Source organism: Chelmon rostratus, chromosome 16, assembly GCF_017976325.1.
Source record: "Chelmon rostratus isolate fCheRos1 chromosome 16, fCheRos1.pri, whole genome shotgun sequence".
Classification (NCBI taxonomy): domain Eukaryota; kingdom Metazoa; phylum Chordata; class Actinopteri; order Chaetodontiformes; family Chaetodontidae; genus Chelmon; species Chelmon rostratus.
Genome location: NC_055673.1, coordinates 12,132,543 through 12,154,715, shown reverse-complemented (window position 1 = coordinate 12,154,715; position 22,173 = coordinate 12,132,543). Strand labels below are relative to the sequence as shown.

At 44.1% G+C, this 22,173-nt stretch overlaps 1 protein-coding gene across 1 annotated transcript; it reads right to left on the bottom strand.

Annotated features, from left to right (window-relative positions):
- Positions 1 to 5,088: 5,088 nt before the first annotated feature.
- On the bottom strand, positions 5,089 to 21,821 carry mylipa (myosin regulatory light chain interacting protein a). The gene is made up of 7 exons (XM_041955369.1): positions 21,621 to 21,821; positions 20,181 to 20,371; positions 11,246 to 11,431; positions 9,590 to 9,787; positions 9,271 to 9,435; positions 7,700 to 8,123; positions 5,089 to 6,820 (listed from the first exon to the last, which is right to left on the bottom strand). The coding sequence occupies exons 1-7, from the start codon at positions 21,705 to 21,707 to the stop codon at positions 6,614 to 6,616; spliced, it is 1,458 nt and encodes a 485-aa protein (XP_041811303.1). The 5' UTR covers positions 21,708 to 21,821; the 3' UTR covers positions 5,089 to 6,613.
- Between the last annotated feature and the right edge of the window lie 352 nt (positions 21,822 to 22,173).

The following is a 22,173-nucleotide window of genomic DNA, read 5'->3' as shown; positions in this document are numbered from 1 at the left end:
GATTGCTCTAACTGCGCTTTCTTTGTATTCCATCCCTACAGGAAGCACTTCCTAAAAGCATGGTAATTGTAAAAATGAACTTTTTCCGCTGGCATTCACTCATTTCCTGCACTGCAAGCATGTAATGAAGAATTAAAGAGAATGGGTTAATTCATCAGAATGTTTCGGTGTAAACTCTGCTGTTCCATAGGAATAAAGGAAGTGAAGTAAACGTAATGTGATTTGTAAAACTGAGCAGAAATTGGAAAATTGGATGTTGGGTGACTGATTTCAATTAAATCTATGGTCTGACAGTAATACATGGTCGTTATTTATATTTTTTGTGCAGAAGTTAAAAAGTGCTCTATAAAATAACAAGAAAGCTTGAACTGAGTGTCTAAACAACACTGTCATGGTACGCTGGATCCACCGATATTCAACCTCATGCCTCATGGTTAAGCAGCTGCAATAAACCCACTGCTCTTTAACCCCTTGAACACATCACACTTACCAGCATTGATAAGAAGGTGCTGAATAAGGTCGGCCTCTTAAAGCCTCTCGAGGCAGTAAAACTGATAAGAAACAACAGTCTGGCTTTAACTTGGTGTACTCCATGTATCCTGTGTCAGCTTGCCGCGGTCACAGCTGGAGTCTCAGGTGTTCGCCTGACTTACAGGCTGAGGAAGGAAGTGGGTGAAAGTGCAATGAGTAGTTGTCTCTCTATATACATGCAGGTTATTGCATGTATGGCATGAGCGACTCTGACTCTTTAACCTAATATACAATACCTGTAATGTTTAACTCGATGTCCAGAACTGTCCTATATAGAAGTCAGGAGTCCCATGATCTCAGTCAGTTGATCCACCCTGTTGACTGGACTGAAATATCTCCATAACCATTGAATGTACGTTAATGGTTCCCAGATTCATTAATCCTTTCTTGATCCCCTGCTGCACCACCGTCATGCTCACATTTGTGGCTTTGAGTGAAATGTCTTAACAACTACTGGATGCACTCTGATACAGACATTCGAGACACCTTCAGGATAAATTATTGTAACCTTTCTTTTTTCCTCTGGCACCTGCAAAGCTAATGACATTCCCATCAGCTTCACTTGAACTTCACGTTTAGTGAATTTGCAAATGTTACCATGCTAGCATGCTAAACTGGCAAAATGAACATGGTATATATATATATCATGGCATTGTCATATATATTATGGTTATATCTGCTAGACATCAGCATGATAGCATTGCCTTTGTCAGCACGTTAGTAGGCTACCATTACCATTATACCATATTAGTATTCAGATCAAAATACTGCTTTGCGTCTCCAGGGAGTTAGCATGGCGGATGATTCCAAGTCTCGTGCGTGTGTGTGTGTGTGCGTGCGTGTGTGCGTGTGTGCGTGTGTGTGTATATATCTTCTGCAAGAAAATAGTATCTAGCATCACAGATGTTATTTTTTTTGCTGGCTTTCATTTGCTCAGGTGTGATCTTCGATCTGGAAAATACCAAAAACAAATACTTTAACATGTGGATACTCTTTTCAGTACCACTCTAAATAGCTGAACTTGTTTTGCACACAAATTGCCCTTTGTGCTTTTTCAACATTTTTCATGTCTACCCAGAGGATTTAAGTCTGCATTAGCTCCACACTTCACTATAACACAGTGAAGTGGATACATGCGTGTGACAACACTGCATTGAGAACATTGTGTTGCCGTGCAGTGGCATGTTGTTTACACTCATCTAGGGCTTTCAAGAGAACATGGAAACACACACACACACACACACACACACACACACAGAGCTGTTTCCATCACTTCAGAGGACATTACATAGACATTATTTCCTTGAGACTTACCTAACCATAATCATAACAACTACTTGGCCCCAACCCTTCCCCTAACCTTAACCTAAACCTTACCTTAAACACATGTACATTATGGATAAGGTGAGTCTCCACAATGTGACCCCCACATCATGAGTAATACACGTCCAAACGCACACAAACACAGAGACCAGAGACTGCCTCACCCTTTATCCAGTTACCAGCTGACGATGCCATCCAGAGGTGGGCTCTGTTTGCCTTGAGGAAGCTTCCCTCAAACACATTTCAGAGGAGCTGCGTCTCCCCTGGCAGCGTGTCATTGGGCCGAGCATATGTGAAAACCACATGGCGGTGGGTGGGAGAAGGTGGTGAGAATCTTTGATGTTCTTTTCCTGGCGCGAGTTGAAATGATAAGAGCTTAAAAATTCTATTTGTTTTCTGTGCGAGTGGCTCAGGTAATGAGGATGAAGACGAGTCCTTTCCATCGGGGAATATGCGTGAATGTACGAATGGCGCTTTGCGTTTCGCGGTTTGAAGTGATGAACTAGAATTTGAAGCCAGGAGACGACGTTGAGCTAAATGTGCAGCACTTCCTCTTTCGCGGTAGGCCCTGGCTTCTGCACGGCCTCCACTTAAACAAGCGTTAAGTGTAAAAATAACAATAACAAGCTCAAGCTCCAGAGAAGTAGGTCAAATGGCATTCTGGGTTAACAAGAAAGCATGGCAAGTCTTCAGAGACACTGTGACATGCAGAGGGATGGAGCAGACTTGCTTACATCTATTTTGCTACATGCTGTCCTGTCCTTTGTGCCTCACAGTATAAGATCTTGTCTGTTTGACTCGACATGCTTAACCTGATTTTGAAGACTTGCTTCTAAAGTCATAAACAAGCTCCTAACCTTTAACCACCGTGCAGTCAATGTTTGTCAAGGCACAAGCTTGAGATGGCCTGTCAGCACACTACGCGCTGCTACATACTTCTGTCTGAATTGGTTGAAAATCAAAGTAAAATTTGAGGCTCCCAAATTGATCTCCCATTTGTTGTTGGGCTGTGTCATGTGGAACACAGGCCGAGAGATCAGCCGTCAATGTGGCAGATGTGTCTGTGGCATTCGGTCTCAGAGAGCGACTGTGAAGTGGTTCAACATCGGTGGCAGCAGCACAGGCCAGCGGAAATCCCCGCCCGGGTTTGACAGTACATGTGAAGGAAATGCACCGTTCAGGCCGCTAAACCCGCGTAAGTTGTGAGATATGGATCTGTCATGACATCAAGAGTAGGTCGGGATTTCATAAATTAACACGTGTGCAACAGGAGATTTATTTAAAGGCAATGACTGGTGGCGCCTGCGCCGTCACTTCACTCTCTTTCCAGCTACAAATCATATCCCACCTGATACGCCTTCTTTCTGTGTCTTCTCCAGCCTGTGCTTTGAATTATGCTGTTTGCCATCATTTATATTCACACACAACCTTAACGGCAATAACAAAATACACAGTAGCTCCCTGTACAGTATCGTCAGACGAGCCTGTGTATGCTCTCCTGATAAAAAATGTGTCACAAAGCACGCCTCTATCAGGATTTATTGGCTGTTGCTCTTGGCTACATCCACACTAGAAAAGGGACAAAGGATATATATATATATATATATATATATATATATATATATATATATATATATAAATAAATGGTGAACCTATCCTTTAATAATTTTTTTAAAAAATCATTAAAATGGCTGTAATTGTCCCACATGCCATGACATTTTATTGAAACACAATTCCAGTAGAACATAAATATGCAACAGATTAGGCAAATCCAAAATCCACGGTCCCGAATGAAACTGTTAAACCCTTTTAGTTTTTCTCTTTCTATGTTCCTCTGACACTGGCTCCACATGTCACCTCCCACAGCAAAATCCATATTTTGTTGGAAATTCCTCAACAAGAGATTAACGCACTTCTGGATTAGTGTGACAAAAGATTTTCACGTTTCAAAGAGCTTAACATCTTTCCATGTTTTTTCCACCGCTCTCTTTAGCCATGTATCATAATACCGTGAGCGTATCCACCTTTTCCCTGACATGACTGCTGGTTTTCCTGTTTGTGTGCTTCAGATGCGTGTCGCTGGCTCTGGGCACAGCCTCACACCTGTTTGTGGCTGTGTGTGCTAACCTAAGTTAAACAGTCAGCCAGTATTCCATCTGATGCCAGTTAATGTTTCCAACAACGAGTGTTCTGCGTGGCTGACTGTGTAGAAATCACAACACTCTTCCTCATCTCCCTCCCTGCTGTCAGAGGTGTCCTTGAAGTTTAATGGCAGTGAAGCCTGAGAGCACATAAAAAAAAGACGAAAGATTGGAGCAAAAAGAGAGAAGCGTTCTCATCCAGAGGTGTTCAGAGAGAGAGGGATGGAGTCGGACTAATCAATAGCTCCTGCTCTTCAGTCTTACTTGCAGCCTTCATAATCACAGTCCAGTGGAGCTTGTCATTTCTCATCAACACAGAGAGCCTCTTTGTACCACAGACTGTGCAACTCTCAAATCCCGCTCCTCGTCTGACAATGACAAATGACGCCTTGACCTTTCAGTGTACGATACACCTTGGGTGCTGGAGAAGTGACGACTAAGAACTCGTGGCAGGTATTCACTCCACACAGCAGGCCCTTTCTTGTCTCACAGTGTCTCGTGAAATCTCCAGGTGACTGATCAAGAAGGCAGGTTTACCGACTGATCTCGGCAACTTTGCTGAGTAAAATTAAGAACAGGCCCCTGAATGATGCTTTAATTTGAATTCCTTGTTTTAGTGCCCATCAGTACATATGCCTTTAAGAACAGAGACCTGAATGTGAAAGTGTCAGGAGGATGATGGCTGGTCTGCCTAAAGCAGGGGTTCCAAACATTTTTGCTTGGTTTCCCCTTTAAACCCCTCATCATAGATCCTGACCGTAGTGGACAAGATTTATGAGCAGTTCAACCGACCAAAGAGAGATTTGCTCTTCTCTCATATCTTATTTGAAGGATTTTTTGAGTCCTAAAGAGGTAGAAGTATCCAGTATTTCACAAGAAAAGTCAAAGTTCAGGAATGTAAAATGTTTTCTGGCCTTTGGCCTCCATCTTGGGAACCAACAACCTAGTATTTCCACTGAAATCATCAGTGCAACATATGTTCAATACAACTTACAGCAGTCTGAGTTATAATTCCTGAAGTTAGGTACAGTTTTGGTTTTACTGGTGTACGTAAGTGCTTTCAGTTAAAAGACAAATCCAGAGGGCTTGTTTTTAAAAAACAACTTTATTAATACTTTTTCTTTTGTTAAAAACAGAATATATAAAAATGATTTCATTCTAAGAGTTATTTTACAGAGCATAGTGGCTTTTGCTTCAGAAAACAGAAACAAATCGCTACTTGTACAATGTGAAAAATAAAAGTCCTTCCCCTGCAGTGACCGAGCTTAAATCGAGTCAGCGTTAAAGAAATACAGTTTTCCTTTTCTTGCCAGAAAAAAAAGTCTGCGGAAAGTTCATTACAAACACGGTGTTGCTGCTACATTAAGGCCAAACCCCCTACAGACGTGTGGAAAACTTCCTTGGTAAAGTGACAACGTAGTTTGTTTTTTTTCCTTTTAAATATAGTCTTTGAAATTAAATAAATGAAAAGCTTTTCAAAAAGCAAGCAAGTATTGCACAGATAGATCTCCTAGTACCCTTTAAAAATATAAAAGGAACTCACTAGTACACCCCAGAGAAGAAATTTATAGCTGAGGTCTTCAGAGGAACCAGCTGCTGCTGGACAAATTCCTGTTTTTTAAATATATATACAGACACAGTATAGAACCTTGTGGTCCTTCGTCTAGTAGAAGAGCATTTTGTGCTCTTAATTAACTGTTTGTTGGCATGGAGATAAAAATTTCAAGATGCAGCTGTATTGGGCTTGTTGTTTTGGACGAGTGGCAGTTAATCAACAAGACCTGTTTCGCAGTGAAGGAGGCTGGAGGAGTGTCTGCCAGATACTGCATTTTACGTCCATGGTCACAGTTCTTGTGGGCTAAAAGAAACTTCCATTTAACCCACAGATCACCATACCGGGACCTGGGCGGCCTTAGCACCTGGTGTGTCTTAGTAGTTTGCAGTGCTATACCCAGAGCAGTGCTGGTTAGCCTCTAAATACCCACCTAATTGGCATGGAAAACATGGAACGTGAAAAATAAATGAAAAAAATCAAATATAAAACAATGCATTCCACTCTGGTACATTCTGTTCTCAAATCAAAACAGATGAGCGTTAAAATATCAGGGAGCATAAAAAAACAAAACAAAAGAAGTCTCAACCACTATGTACAGTGTTCAGCCATTGTAAAACACATACGCTCATCATATGGTTCAAGTTCTGGGGCCAGATATGGGGCAAAGAAAAACAACCAGCATATAAATTCAAAGCATAATTTTTCTATTCTGTATCAGGTCAACTGATGCAATAATTTAAAGAAAAATAAGAGCCTAATGTAAAATCATGTGGAGGCAGGGGAGAAACATACAAGATTTGGACAGCTAATAACAATACTAAGAACAGACCAGACAAACTCAGTCAGTCCAAAGGGACGAAGTGAAATAGTAAAACACACACACTAGTTGAGGGAGTGGTTTTGAATGTGTCGGTCTTTGATTTTGCTCAGGAGTTTCTATATGTTTGGTAGTTCATGGAGTCCAGTCGGACGCGAAGTGTTCCTTCTGAATGAAACGTTAATCTGGCTGGTCCAGCTTCAAAGTGTTCAGAGTGGAGTTCGGTGGGCTTTCGTGGAGTTGTCTTTACGTGTGGTAGATCTTGTGGTCGTACTCTGTGGCAGAGCAGCTGTGAGGAGAAGCCATTTCTCTGTGGATGGGTGCCGGGATGCCGCCGCTGGTGCTGCTGCGATGTTGGTGGTTGTCAGTCAGTGTCAGGTTCAGCAGGCTGGTGCAGGTGGGCAGGTAGATGTGCTGCACGTGCTCCACCTCCGACCGGCACACAGGACACAGCTGAGGGGAAAGGAGAGAAAAGTCTTAGGACCAAGTTTTTTTTTAATATTGAGCTTGTGTGCAGATGTCAAAGGCTAAAGAGGGGAGTTTACACACTTCTGGTCGGAAATGTGACTGTTGCATTACACTTGGGAGCCCAAGAGGTGTCAAAGCCAGTCAAACAAAAAGGCGCAAACGAGGAGAAAATGCAACCACAATCAGAACGAGAGTCTCAGAAACCTGCTGTCATCATATGAGTTAGGGAGAGCACTGCTACCATTTAAAGTTATCTGACCAACATCCACGTTAAAACTGAAGGATGTGACAAATGTCTTCCAGGAACGGTCAGGAACAGCTGAATCATGCTACATGTGAAAACTGTTTCCACACTGATGCTGCAGCGGTGGAACTTCTCTCATCTTAAGTTTCTACTGACTCATTCGAACGTCTATTAGCTGGGTCACGTTTCTTAGTTGAGTTAATTGAAGTAAGACTTGGCTGGCTGCTATAATCCCTTTATAAGACAAACACTCTCTCTCACACACACACCATCTGCTTCTAAAAAGAAGGGCAACATTTAGCTGATTAAGAGGGGGACAATCAGGTCAGCAGTGTGTAAGCAAAGCTTTGAATGTTGTTTAAAGGACCATGAAAAGGATCAAAAGTTGGAAGTAAAATATAATTAAGGAGCTTTCAGCATAACTGGAAACTTAAAGTAGGCAGAAGAGTGTTGAGCCAAGGCAAAAAACAAAGCATGGTTGTCTAATTGACTTTTACAAAGTACTACTTCTAAAGGTAGCGTCACCATTTGCAGTATAGCAAATGCATGTGGCTGATACACAAACCCCTCCAAAGAAAACTCATTTCGACATTTTCACAATGAGTGAAGAAGAGTCTCACCTGGAGCTGATTGGCGCAGGTCTGGCAGCACACCATGTGGCCGCAGGGGCAGAACGCGGCATCTATCTCCTCCTCGCAGCACAGCATGCACAGCAGAGCCTCCCTGAGCTTCTGCAGCCGCTCCTGCAGGGCCCGGCTCTGCTGGCAGCTGCCGCAGTCCAGCCCGTCGTCCTGCTGGTCGCCTCTGCTCGGGGAGCGTGAAGGAGAGGAGCGCTCGCCGCTGCCAGAGCGGGACACCAGGTCCACAACGCCGGAGTTGTAGAGGGCACGACGGGCGTGGTCGTACACTTCCTTGGAGGTGCGTCGGATGTCAAAAACGTACTTCTTGCCCAGGTTGATGTTTTCATTGAGGAAAAGTGAAGCCAGGTGGCCCTTAAAGTCTCTGCTGTACTGCATCATCACTGCATTAGTGACCGTGTCGCACCTAGAAATGAAATGAAGACATGCTTACTAATGTCAGCAAAATCAGAGCATTTCACCCAAAAAGCTACCAGTTCCAATAAATAATACCAATAAATTATTTGCAGAAGACTAACATCTGCCTTACAACCTCTTCTTCACCTCACTGTTGTGTTCTGTTAATTTAATATCCCCCCTGCACAGCACAGTCAAGCACTATCATCCTGTTCTGATGCCGTATTCACCACTGTGAGATTAACACTCGTTTCCGAGCAAGCAGGATGTAGATATGGCTGCCAAAAACCCCAAAACCCTGCAGACTCTGAGCTAAAACCCATCGGAGAAACAAAAGGACAGGGCTGTCTTTTGTACCTTTGTACTATTGTGACTGACTGAGTACATTTTCATAGCTCAGCCATTTGAATTGTCCCTGCTCACTGCAAATTTCAGACCCACAGACACACATGCAGCCAATGGGAAGGAAAAATTCTGACTTTACTGAAGATTGTCCTGTGCAATCTGCGTTTCCATCCACACTCATTTGGGTCAAGGATGCTTTTTTATGTGGCTGTGTGTGACTCTTTGCATGTATTTACGCCATAATGCATGGTTAAAAATGACAGGTGGAACAGGGCCACCCTGAGTCAATGTGTACAAATGTGTGAGAATGCATACTCAGGAAGCACTGTATGCCAAGTGGGGCAGAACATGTTTTTACAGAGCATGTTTTAAAGGTTAAATCATCTACTAGTCTATAGTAGACTTTAGACAGTGAACAATAAACTTGTTCCATCAAACCATGCTACAGTGAGTAATAGATTGTTCTAATGCAGGTCAGATTAGTGAATGACTGACAGCTGTAGCAAAGACTGTCGACAGACCAATATAGAAACATAAAACTCCACCAGGCAGAGCTTCAAAATAATTTGAATCGTTATCTTGGCTCAGCATGAGGTGAGCCACAGTCTATAGTCGACTGCTAATAATTTAGGGCAGTATTGACTTGGAACAAGTTATTAAAAGTCTTGAATCTGCTTCTTTTAAAATTTGACTGTACAGCTCTATAGCTGCAGGGACTGTGTGTGTGTGTGTGTGTGTGTGTGTGTGTGTGTGAGAAAGAGTGAGAGAGTTATTGATCTGCACTTAAATGCTGCATGTTTTTAAGCTCTCACCTGTAGAAGGCATGTGTCTCTGTGATGGCCCGGTAAAGGCCACTGGCTGCCCGGTTACTGATGAGCTTGAACAGAAGCACCACGCTGTCACTTGTGTCCTTAGTTACTGTCAGGTACACGGTTTTCCCTGACTGGGTGGCAATCTGGATGACTGGATAGCTTACTCTAAGATGAGAGAAAAAGAGATGACATGGTTACATATAGAATAAGGCAGAAATATAGTTCTTAAAACAAAAACTTGCCTACCTACTGCAACATGAAACGTTCCACCACTATGGGAATATGCACAGCTCTTTGCAGGGGCCTGGGTGCAGCATACCTGTTGACTAAGCTGAAGTCCTCCTTGCAAACGGCTATCCCCTCGGGGCCGACTCCTATGGCCAACCGTTGGCCATTTGAATCACGAGCCCAGTGCCACTCCACCCCGTAATGCTCCAGAGAGGAGACCAGCTGCAGGGCCTGATACTCCACTGAGCCCTGGCTCGAACCCTCAAGAGCCTTGTGTCTGGATATGATGCTGCACAAGTTTGGGAGAGAAGGAAAGAAAGACCATCTTAAGTTTATATAGCTGTAAAACTCAGACTGGAACACTTTCTGACACAAGCTTTACCATATAAATAATCTTCTATAATCAATGAACACCCACTGTGACGGGTGGATTACACAAGCAGGATGAATGCATCACCAGAGTGTGCTTTAACTGTCAAAGTTGAACACAACCTTGGGCAGAAAGCTCTGATGTTAAACTGGGTCTTTTCTGACAACTACACTTATGAGATCAATGCTTAGGCAGCACAGTGAATGCTTCTTTTAGCCTGTGAAGCCTGCTGATTTCTACAGGCTGCTAGTAAATGCCCAATGGCATCTGTTATCGTACTTGACTACACTTTGAGTGGCATCCTTGAGAGTTTAAAAAAAAAGGTCACATGAAAAAGTCATGATAAACAGTGTGAAAACTTAATAGCTGTACTCCCCGCCCCCCGCATACACAACAGGCTGGGGGTGAGTGTAGGTGCAGCAGAGAATAACAGTGCCCATTGGCTCGATACAGCACACAGATAAAGAGTTTAATGTGGCACGTTTGGCAGATGGGGCTTGATAATGTATAATTTAAAGAGTCTCAGCATTTGAGGAACGGTACCATGTGCACGACAACTGGTTCCTTTAGGCATGCCAAAGGCTGCAATTACAAAATGGAGCCTTAGAAAAAGTCCCAACAGTTGCAAGTGGGACAGGCATTGCTGTGGTAAACGTGGTGCGGTGTTTGCACCATGAGGCCCACGCTCAAACGAAACGTTGAAGATGTACAGTGGGTTCTATCAGTGCAAATGCATGCTATGGGATCTCCTGTCAGCTGCTCTGTTTGGCTGATCAGTGTGTGTGTGTGTGTGTGTGTGTGTGTGTTGTAGTCTTATCTAAAGTCTTTCACCCTCATAGATAAAGTTACTCTGGCTGGGGAAAAAAAAATGCAATTTCTAAATATGCTGCAGAAAATGAAAGACAGCACTATCAGTTCAACTCAGCGTAGCTCTTTTTTGTGTTTTTTTTGCTAAAGACAGCATTTTGATTTATTAAAAGTACTTTCATTTCCTAGAACACCAGCTGCTACATTATACTATCCTTGGCTCATTACCACGAACCATCGTTTACTTTTCATCATGGCTTTATGAGGTAGACCTTCAGGAGAGGTGGCAGAAAAAAGATTTTACCGATAGGCCAGAGCTTGTTAACTTATGTGTACACAAGGGATTATAATGATGTTCAAATTCCAGCTGTCTTGTGTAAACTACACCAAAACCCCAACATCATTAGTGGTGGTTTTGGGGTCAGGGTAGGGTTTTTATTACAGTTAGATGTGGGGAGAACAACGATTCAGGGCCTTCAGGGCCAGGTTTTAGTGTGCACCACTGGGAAACAACTTTAATTTCCTGCTCCGATTGAAGCCTGTGTTGGGTTTGCTTAAAGAGTGCTGTACCTGTCGATAGTGGCAGTGCTGGGCTCCTCTCCGCACAGCTCTGAGTACCAGTACTGGGCTGTGTTTTGGTTGTAGTCACCAAACTCGGCCTGTGCCAGGAGCGCACTCAGCTCCTCCGCTTGTTCTGAGCCCATGCGTAGGTGACCGTTATGGAGGTCCTCCTTCACATGCATGAAGAAGACGTGCCTGGTGGACAGGGAGGGAAAAAAAGAACAGTGGTCAAATGGGAAATCTATCAATTGGCAATGTGATGTGGTCGGCGATGGTTAACTGGATAAACAAAGAGTGATTTTACATTTATCCAGATATAGCACAAATGCTCATCTCTACCACTGCAAACACAAACAATGCCCACTTTCATCGTTGAACTGACTCATGTGTAATCATCGAGGAGTCGGGATGTCTGGAACACACACAGCCCAGAGCAGGTGGTCATTACAGGGCTAGAATTTCACCACAGACAGCAGGTGTGTGTGTGTGTGTGTGTGTGTGTGTGTGCAGCAGAACGAAACAGAACTGACATTTGTTCAGTTGTCACCATGACTCACTTTCCCTTTTGTTCAAGCTCTTCCCCAAAACTATTAGAGCTTCCTTTATGTGTGAATTCACTAGAGGCTCTGAAAGTGGAAGTTGTGAGAGGGAAAGTAGTTACAGGATTGAATGGAGGTTGTTTCCAGTAGAGGAAGTACTTGGACTGACGGCAACTTCTACTGTATCTGCTGGGATTAAGTGTTACCGCCACATCAAATATTGAATACAATCATGTGACTTAAAGGGAGTTAGAATGGCCGGCGTCCTGTCTGTGGCTCATTATCAAAAATGTGGTTCTTACACCCCCACACTCATGAAAAGACGCCTATTTAAAGAAACACTACATTAACACTAATCTCGTTTCGCCTGACATTTGAATGCTTGTTGGAAAGTAGGTGGGTTTATGAGGTGACAATAAATCTTTGATAGTTCAAAGATTAGTGGTGGTCAAAAACAACAGCTGTTATTGTTTGGGCTGAATGATTAAATGGGAACACGGAGTTTCGGTGCAGCCAAGGAAAACAGCTACATTTTCAAAACATAAGCCCTGGCTGGTGCTTTCCATTGTTTTGACCAGAAGATGTGTGGAATTCGCTCCCTCTAGCAGCAGGTGACAAGACGTCACAAGGAGAAACACCCTGACCGACTCGATCCTTCCAGCATGAAGAGCGCTGAACTAAAGTAACCTCGACAGATCCTTCCTTGGGATGACCTTCGGCACAGTAACCTTAAGAAGATTGTACACGCACCAGCCTGCTCGCTGTCACCTGCTTCTGTCCGACGAGTCGGACAGCTTTCCACTGGCTGATGTTGCTGACTAGCTGGGATCCTGTTGGTTTGATGGTGACCAGAGTTCTTTCATTTCAACGCCTTGACTCGATTTTTCTCCCCAGACATTATCCCATTTTCTGCCTTCTCGCCAACACATACAAAGTTGATTCATGCATGCGTGGACGCTGCTGCAGCGACCTAGTGTAAACCTCTCTGATCACAATGTTTGGGCTATTAACACCTCTATAGACTACCAACATTTTGGCAAATTACATCCTGATGTGGTTGACTAAAAGCAGTAAGCTGTGCCTGAAATGGCTTATTTCCAATAATAAATAAAGAAAATCTCCCTCAGGCTACAGTTCTCTTTGAAGCAGGATGCAAAGGGAGACATTTTTCATTTAAGCAAATCAGGTCAAACTGTGACTTGGGGATATTTGAGAGGGTTTAGAGGGACACTTTGGGTGGAGGGGGAAGGTAGCACTTACCATTCCTGTATTAAGTTTATTTGAACCCATTGTGTTGTGCTCATGTAGAAATGGCATCTTATCGAGATGTCTGGTAAGAACAACATGGGAATGAGCTGGAGGGGACTTTCCTCTGTACTCTTGTGGGAGCCGCACACGATGACTGGTGGTAGAATATGCACTCTTGTGTATTGTAACTTCTCCAGTATGCAATAACACAGACACACCTCATCCAACACATGTTCACGGTGCTTCAGAGGAGTAACAACAGTAGCGCAAAGCAGCTGTGAGGCACACAAACAAAGTCGGCCTACACCGCCCCTGATAAAGCCAGACCAAAACAACGAAACCCCATAGCTGACTAGCCTCAGGCATAACAAACAGTGCTTTGATATGGTGTTAAACATCCCATTCCCTCCAACAAACACACACACACACTGCACTCTATTGTGTCAGGCCCAGCAGGCATCATGTGATGGAGCGCTGCTAGTTAGCTACCTGCCTGACGCAAACAATAGGGCTGACTTTTTACGACAGGGTGCCGACAAAGGGTTACGACAGGGCAAGCTGTGGAGGTTACTCTAGTTCAGGCGGGGGTTGGAAGAGGTTACTGTCGGTCACTGTGCCGGTGAGCAAGGCATTTGATATCTTACCAGCTTCCTTCGGCGCGTGTCCTGGCTTGCTAGTTTGGTGTTGTGACACCACTAATGTCTCCTCATGTTGCTTATTCTCAGTTTAACCGCTGTTTCATTTGACCAGCCATCTATAACAATGTGCACTTTGGCGTGCAACTTTTGACCACTGAGCTGCCGAGCGAGGCGGCCACGTGTGTAAACAGGTGCGTGTGCTTTGCTGAGCTCAGGCCAAAAATTCCAATTATCATACGCGAACAGGTAACTACAGTTCAAGGTGTTACTTCCCTGAGGCTGCATGAGAGGCATCAGATATGCACTCTGCCAAACACCACAAAAACATGACTAAAAATCAACATGCAGCTGCTTCACACACAGAAGGTAGCAATTTCTCCCACTGAGGCCCCCATGAAGCTACTCTGCTACTGTATCTACCCTAAACACCAGCTTTGCACAGCAATAAGAGCTCACTACATAACTCTTCTTATGATAACAAGGGCAGAAGTTTTTGTACAGATTACCCTAAAGTAACAGTCTGGCTGTTCAATCAACTGTTAAGTCATACATCTTTCCAGTTGTACGAATATTAACCAGATACTGCAGCTCAGCACATGTCGAGGTCCATCCTAAACTAGGGCATGGGAGAAACAACAACACTTGAGACCCATTGCTGTGACGCCACTGTATATGTGGGGACACGTTTTAAAGATTTTATTCCTTGACAAACCCATCAGGTGGACACAGATAAATAATAAATGACAGATAAATGACCCTAATGCTCAACCGACCGGGCATCTGAGCTGATGATGGGAGCTGAAGTCACTACGACTCAGGAGAGTGCCTTGTCGAGACAGAATTCACAGCGGTAAAATCTGCCTCTTGCTGGGACCTCTCCTGCGTATGCTTCAGCCAGCTTGATTCACCATGTCAAAGACCAACATACATTACTGTTCAGACGCATTTGCAGACGTCTCACAGAGTCATCCGTGATGTGTGCTGCAGCCACCGGCACAGCCTTGCCTTGTTCTTTAGACAGACTGAATGCCAGGAAGTCAGCGCTGAAACCAGACCTGAAGTCTCATGGCCTACTTTTACCGTATTACACTGTATACACCCTTCACATTGTTGTGTCCTTCATAGAGATAACCCATAATCACAGTCTTAAGAGGCTTTCTCATTTACAGTCATAATACCCCTGTGAATGCTGACAGTATAAGAAGAAATAAATATGCTTCAAAACAGTGGTTGTAGGGGGGTAGTCATATGGGGGTACTGCAAGAATGTGTGAATACTTGATTGCCTGGTTGGAATAATTCAATTAAAGCGGGCCTGAACTCTGAGAAAGAATATTTGAAAAATAGGTCACTGGCTACACAGCTGAGCTAAGGGGACATGGATGATATAATTCATCTGATTTCTTCTGCCCTGGCTTTGAACCGTTCAAATTTCAAACACTGAAAACACCCAAAAATGCAGTGTTTGCGCATTTTAAGCAAGTCAGTGTTGAACCATTTGGAAAGAACAGGCGTACTTTTTCTAGTAGTTTGAGACTTATTACCAAGTCAACTGAACTCTCCAGTCCGTTCCACCCATCTATAAAACCATTGTCTCATTTTAGTGTTTTCTGCCCCAACTCCAGTGTCTATTCCCCCAGTAGGCAGAATGTCAGCGCCACACAGAAGAACAAAACGTCCCCACCAAACTGAAACCTAACACCTCTGCCTAGAGACTGCGCCTCATGCAGCCAATCACCAGTAGAGTTTCCGACCTCATCGCTCCGGCTCTCAACAATGCGGTTTGTGAGCTAGTCAAATAACACACTGCCAGGAGCTGTGTGCTGCGAGGTTACTATCTGTCAGTGAACTAAAGTAAACTCTGCTTAACATCTTCCCAGAGGTGTGGGCTGCATGGATGGCCAGACACAAACGCTTATTGTGGCTTTAATCGTGTTATTTACCAGGGGGTTGCAAAATGATAATTTCAAGCACTAAATATAACACATGCGCCTTTGCTTTGTGCAGAGTTGGACTGAAAGCTATACAGCAATAAAACAAAGGAGCTGTTTGTATGCTAAATACCTTGGGGCTACAGGCTGGTGCTCTGTACTGGATGGTAAAATGGTGATTAAAGCCCAGCATCAATCCGAAGTTCAGGCACACAAACAAATATAACAATTCTGTCATTCTCGGACAGCCATAAAACAGATAATGTTATGACTTCAAACAAGACGAACCAGGGCTCGGCTACTCGAGTGCACAACAAACGGAGGTGCATAGAAACTCACAGGCAAAGTAAAAGTGTCTACTGACGGTGGAGCCTGCTGATAAAAACTTGGGGAGGTATTTTTGAACATCTGAAGACCCACAGGCGTGTTGTGTGATCTTCAGCTTGATCGTCTACGTAGCCTGCAACAGTGAGCTAGAAATGATAACTGGTGTGTGACCTGAATAAACTAAATCAAATTGTTTTTGCAGAACATTCAGTAGACAAGTAGGATTTTTGTCAGAGACCATGTCTCAGTTTTCGTGTGTGAGCTTATGTAAGATTAAACTGCAATTTGATGTCGTAGAAACACATCTGAATCATGCAGAATGTACGATGTAGTCGAGTTAACCGTTTTCTCGCTGCTGTGATTTATCATTGAGGATTAATGTAAATGTTCACAAAGTCAAGTCTTTGTTTTGTAAAATCTTTTCTCTGGTGATCCATTTTACAAACACTACATAAAGTTGGAACCTATCCCACCGTGCACTGGGGGAAAGGAAAGGAAACACCCTGAATAGATCGATAACCTAGGCTAACACACAGGCAGGCAACACTTTAACTTCTACAGACAACAGGTTTTTGCACTGCCTGGGATTATATAAGGAGGAAGGGTCACTGTTCTGAGATATGACATCAATTGGGCAAGTAGTAGTAAGATGGATAAAAACATTTTTATTTTGAGTCTGGAACTACTTCCAACACTGTGCTGCATCACAGAAAATATGACTTTTAGCTTTCCTCACTGCCTCTTAGCATTAGCTATTTTTGAATATTTTTTTTTAACTCTTTTTAAAAATCTGTAACACTGTTGGTTGAGGAACTCTTCACAGGAAAACAAGCAAGCAGACTTAAAAGACAATGATTAAAATGACCTTAGTTAAAACTCATCTGGCTTCTGGCTTGGATTTAAGTTAAAGATAAGCTCCACAGCAAAAAGGGCACACAGGTTAACAATCAGGACCTCTGATAAAGCCTCTAATAGCTGTGTGTATCCAGGGTTTTCCTGATCAGAATGTTAATACATAGGCTAATGAAGGGGAAACATTCACCTATTTAAACCAGAAACACCCCTCAGCAAGTGCTGTTTAATGATGCAGATAACACAGGCTGTTGTTCAGGACCTTGGGTCAGGCTCCCTCAGCCAATAAATGTAGTACTTCCTGCAGGCAAACTGTTACCTCACGTCAGTTGACGTGTCATGGAAAAACAGTTCAAATGCTTTATAAGCAACTATATTTTGGGGGACTGATCTGGGGTTCCACTGGCATGAAATTAAAAAAAAAAAAAAAAGATTAAGCCAAGAAACTGTTAGAAGCGTCTTTCAGTGCGAAGTTAACCATCTCCAACCACTGGAAGGTTTGAATGACCTCGCTTCAGCCTGTGTTTCGTGTAGCTGTCTAAAACAGCTGAGAGACATCATGCATTTGCAAAAAGTATCCTATTTGGCAAAGCAAGCTGTGAAATACATTTATAAAACAAGCCTGGGAGAGATGGGTGAATGGAGAATCTCAAAGCAATGGGATTAAAGAAAAAAGGCTTTTAGAAGAAAAGACACGGCTTCCTCAGAATCAAGCTGAGCTCAAGCCTCACAACTCAAATAGATATGGCCTGCACTTCGGTTGTGTGCATTAGAAAGACCCCTTCCAAAAGCTTATATAGGTTAAGTATTACTGACTGTAGGAAATTAGACCAGACAACTGTATCATGAGCAGCCAGTATTCACTTTCTTGGTTTAAATGCTATAAAAATTTGCTTCAAGTCTGGATTGAACTTTATCACACACAATTAGGCCCTTCATAAGAGCAAGATGAATTAACACAAAGTACCCAAATAGTCAGCTGCATGTGAGCATGAACACTGAAGTGACCCGCCAGGCTTTACGTGGCAGCAGAGTGCATAGCAGCTTATATAAGCAGCTCTGTGCACGCTCAGTCCAGTGCAGGTTATGTAATAAGGCCTATAAGAAGGGCGTAGAAAAAGAGGCCCACCCCTCAGCTCAGCTGACAGTTTGCTTTGTCCATACGCTGCTGAGAACATTTACTCACATACAATTCCTATTTGCTACTTACGTGGCTGATGATTGCAATATCTTCTTAAATTTGACTACCATCTTCAACTGCGTTTTTTCACAGTAAATATGGCAAACATGCCCTGTGTGAGTAACAGAAATGTGCAATACAGGAAGGATTTCTGTGCTTGCCATGACGAGGTGTGCCTGCAGGCAGCACAAGTGGTGAGGAGGCTGTGGTAGGAAGTAGGTCAAAGGTGACAGCACAAAAAAACGGGCAAATTGGACTCTGCTTGGTCGTCAAAGTACTAATTCAGTCAAATTATGAACAGACTCCCTACAAATCAAGTTAGACTTTTTAAATAAGTTTAAATAATAAACTTCAGTTATGAAAAATAGTATTTGACATTAAATATATGACATAAATAAATAACTTTATGACCCTTGTAAATGAAGTAAAGCAGTTTCCCAGAGCCAGGGAAGTGCCACTGCTGTGTGCTGTCAACATCTTGTCTCATCTCTAAATCGGATGCTTTGCTCCCCCAAAATGCTCCCTTAAATTATATCACATCTGAGCTGATGGATGGCATGAAGGCTGCGCAAAGAAATTACCACGTAACTTGACAGCGTGTTGGTGTGTGCCATGTGTGAGTATTTTTTTAGCAGCAACCCCTCATAGCCTCGCCTGCCATCTCACATCTTTATCTCACCTTTTTTTCACAACCCCGTGACCCCCACCCGACGGCAGCCATCTGTTGATAACCCCTGCTAATCTGGTGGAGGTCAGAGCAGAGGCAGCCAAGTGCCCTCCGCACTCCGCCTCAGCCCCGTTTCACTTTCCTCTTCAAAGGGTTTGCCAAATATGGGCCAGAGTGGGGGGGGGGGTGCAGGGTGGGTGAGATGGACGGAGAGGAAGCGCGAGTTTATATCCGACAGCGATAAAAAATATGGCAAGAGAGCAAACTTTATATCTTTTCATTTGATCGAGCACAGCGAGTAGAGGGAAGAGGCAGTGAGAAACAGCTGAAGGTGGGCTGTGGGTTAACTGGTGACCGACCGAGAGCTTACTGGAATGCCAGACGAACTCTGGCCAAAGCAGATACATGTCAGTTTAATGAACGGCTCTAGTGGCATGCTGTGTGTGTGAGTGAGAGGGCAAGAGCAGCGTGGCGGAGCTTAAAAAGACACCAAACAAATTTCCCCTCAAGCCTGCCCTCCCTCCACCAGCCATGATTCCAGCGCTGCAGTATCAAACACCGGCGGCACCGCCTGGGGCGAATATAACACCCACGGTATCAGACTAGACACTGTGTGTAAAACAAGTTTTTTGGACAGGTTCCGAGAGCTGCGAATGCACTTGCTATTTATAACTTTAAACAAAACTGGGGCTAGGGAATACTGAGTCAGGATCTAGACTTGTCAAGGCTTTTTACTTTGTTCTGACTTGTGCTTTATATTCCAATCTGGCATAAAGGAGAGATAGTGGAGGGGGGAGATGTGACTCCAACATGCTATATTGCTGGAGCAAATGGAAATGTCACATTTCGGGCGTATGTGATGTGATCTCAAAGTGCATGTGAGATTTTAGATCCCGATGCTTTCAAACACTGCTGAACACCAGCTGCAACAGTGACTCATAATGATGAGGACACTGTGTGGAAAACACCCTACACTGGCCTGTCGCACAGTTTCCAAACAGCATCTGCAGTAATGTCAAATGGAGGGCTGTGCTTTTGTTCAGACAAAAATGGCCACAAACAATTGAAACAAAAAAAAGCACAACAAAAGTTATTTTGATTTGAATGGGGGCAGTGACAGAGGTCCAGGCTGTCACACAGAGGGTCCCTAAGGGCACACAGCCCCAGAGCTGCTGGATCACATTTCCTGCCTGCTGCTCTGCCAAAATGACCTACAATAACCCCGGAAGCATCCGGGGGAAGAGGTTACCACAGGGCATTTCACTGTATTGGAAACAAAGCGATAAGATTATGTTTGGAGGAACTTACTAATGGTTGTTTACTTTGCGGCTTGTGCACATCATTGCATGCATAAGGAAACAAAAGTATGTTTTGATGACAAAGATTTAATTTCTCTGAGCTCGTTCAGAGAAGATGACAAGCTGACTTGCAGGTGCTTGGTAGAGAATGTGTCAATAAGTGGTTAAATACAGTGATACCTGCTCATATGCAACTACAGCAGCATAAACAAGAGTGTCATGCGGCAGATCTGGGCAAGGAGTCGCCGCAAGTTGGTAAACATACCTCGTCTGTTCCTGCAGAATCAGATGAGGCTCCACGAAGAACTTGACGCGCAGCCTCAGCCGACAGGGCGCCACATTATCCATCTGCTGGCAGATGCGGTTCCTCAGATTCAGCCACAGGTTCTCTCCTTTGCTGCCCGTGAACTGCAGCCCAAAGTAGTCCACTTCAATTATGCCCAACTTTCTGCAAACCTGAAAGATGAGAGAAATGGGTCATAAAGGGACAAAGAAATTAAAATCAGACAGGAAGCTTTACAGGCTCTATAAAAAAAAGTTATTTTTTACAGCAAGAAAGAAGAGTGAGCAGAGAGGCACCTAACATCTTGACTTTTGAGTTGTGACAGCATGCTGGAAGGACTTGAATATTCAATCCATGCTGCCTTTGGACTCCCAGTGGAGGGTGGAATCAACAGAATTCCCCAACAGGAATCAATGAAGTTTCACAAGATTTGCAGGAGGCTAACAGAATTGGCTACAAGTGCTTTTATCACTTTGCTCATTAGGATTTCCGCTACCCCAGTGCCCCTCTCACACAGATAAAAAGCCCATCAATATTCTAAAGCTCACGATAGGGTGGAAGTGAACTTGGAGGCTCTCCCGGGGTAAAAAGGGGGCTCATCAAACCCACAATCCCACGCCCCCTCTGCGGCGGCGGCCATGAGGTTATTACACAACTGCTGGTGGACGTCTGCAGGGAGCCCGGAGGCTGAGATAAAACTCATTCATCTCACCCACGGCAAGATGAGGCTGTGCCGTGCATGTGAAATTGCTTTATATTAGCGGGGGGTAACAACAGCTTGCGGCTACTGATGAAAGGAAATGTTCGCATGCAGTGTCCACTTTGGAGGGAAACTAAATAACTTCGTTGTGACTGAAGTTTCGGATTGACTGGCAGGGAAACGCTGAGGCAGGATGAACTCCAGTAACCTCCACAAAGCCATCTGCCTCTGACTAAGCCGTGCAGGTAGAGGCGACTGCCAGCAGTTTTACACCGTGGGGGCAAAACTTTACTGCCTGTGCATCGACTCATACGTTTCGACTATGAATCTACATTTTAAGCCTTCATTGTTACGAACGTGTTTGACTTTTTCCCCGCACGTTGCGCGCAGCAGAACATTTTGTTTCCGGCGTCCCTGCGTGCAAAACTGAAGCACATAGTTTAGTTTCTGTTGTTTGCAGATGAAGTTCCCACTGAACATTATGTCAAGCAGCGAATACATCTTATTTAAGTATTCCTACGTCGTGCCGAGGCAGGGTTCAATTCATCAGCCTTGTTTATCTGAATATCTCAGTCGCGCATAGGCGACGACTCGTTTTAAGTGTGAAGAAAACGGGAAATGTAAAGTTTCGTAGGAGCTCCTCCACCATACCTGATCACGACACCGTATTTTAAAAGGGCATCACGATAACAAAACGCGATGTGTATTCCATCACAGCCTACCTTATTCAGACAGTCTTCACCGTTCGCCTTCGCGTCAACTTCCACTTCCATCACCACCGAATCCGGACGAGTAACGTGGCAGAGCATTTTGGCCGTGTCTTCTGCAAATCTTTGGTGTGCCACTCTTCTAAAAAAAATAAAAATAAAACAATGCTCGAGCCCTCTACAACACCCCTACATCAAGCCCTCGTCACTTTCTCAGCCCTTCCACTTCGTGTGGCGGATCCGAAGCCACCAGCTGTAGGCTATATCAATGAAATGCCATGCACAGCACCGCCCACTTACAGCTGCCCAATGGCGGCCGGGTTGACATATTCGCTGCATGATTCTAACCAATCGGAAGTCGCGTTGTATCCGCACGCTGTTCTAGCTCGAGCTCGCCTCCCGTGCCTGGAAGTGTGAGGGGTGCACTGCGCCCTCGTCCGGCTCGCCTGTTGCAGGGACCTGAAGTTGCTTTCAGCTCACCTGCTCCTGATGAATTAGACATTTCTGCGAACTTCAGCAGGCTTGTGGTGAGTTTAATGGCTTGTATACGGTCCTTCCCTCGGTTTGT

What these genes read in the sequence shown, in the direction of transcription:
- mylipa (XM_041955369.1), bottom strand. Translation starts at nt 21,707, where the DNA reads ATGCTCTGCCACGTTACTCGTCCGGATTCGGTGGTGATGGAAGTGGAA. An exon ending in ATTCTGCAGGAACAGACGAG is followed by an intron (nt 11,432 to 20,180) that starts GTATGTTTACCA and finishes CCTGTCCACCAG; the next exon opens with GCACGTCTTCTTCATGCATG. An exon ending in AGCACTGCCACTATCGACAG is followed by an intron (nt 9,788 to 11,245) that starts GTACAGCACTCT and finishes AAACTTGTGCAG; the next exon opens with CATCATATCCAGACACAAGG.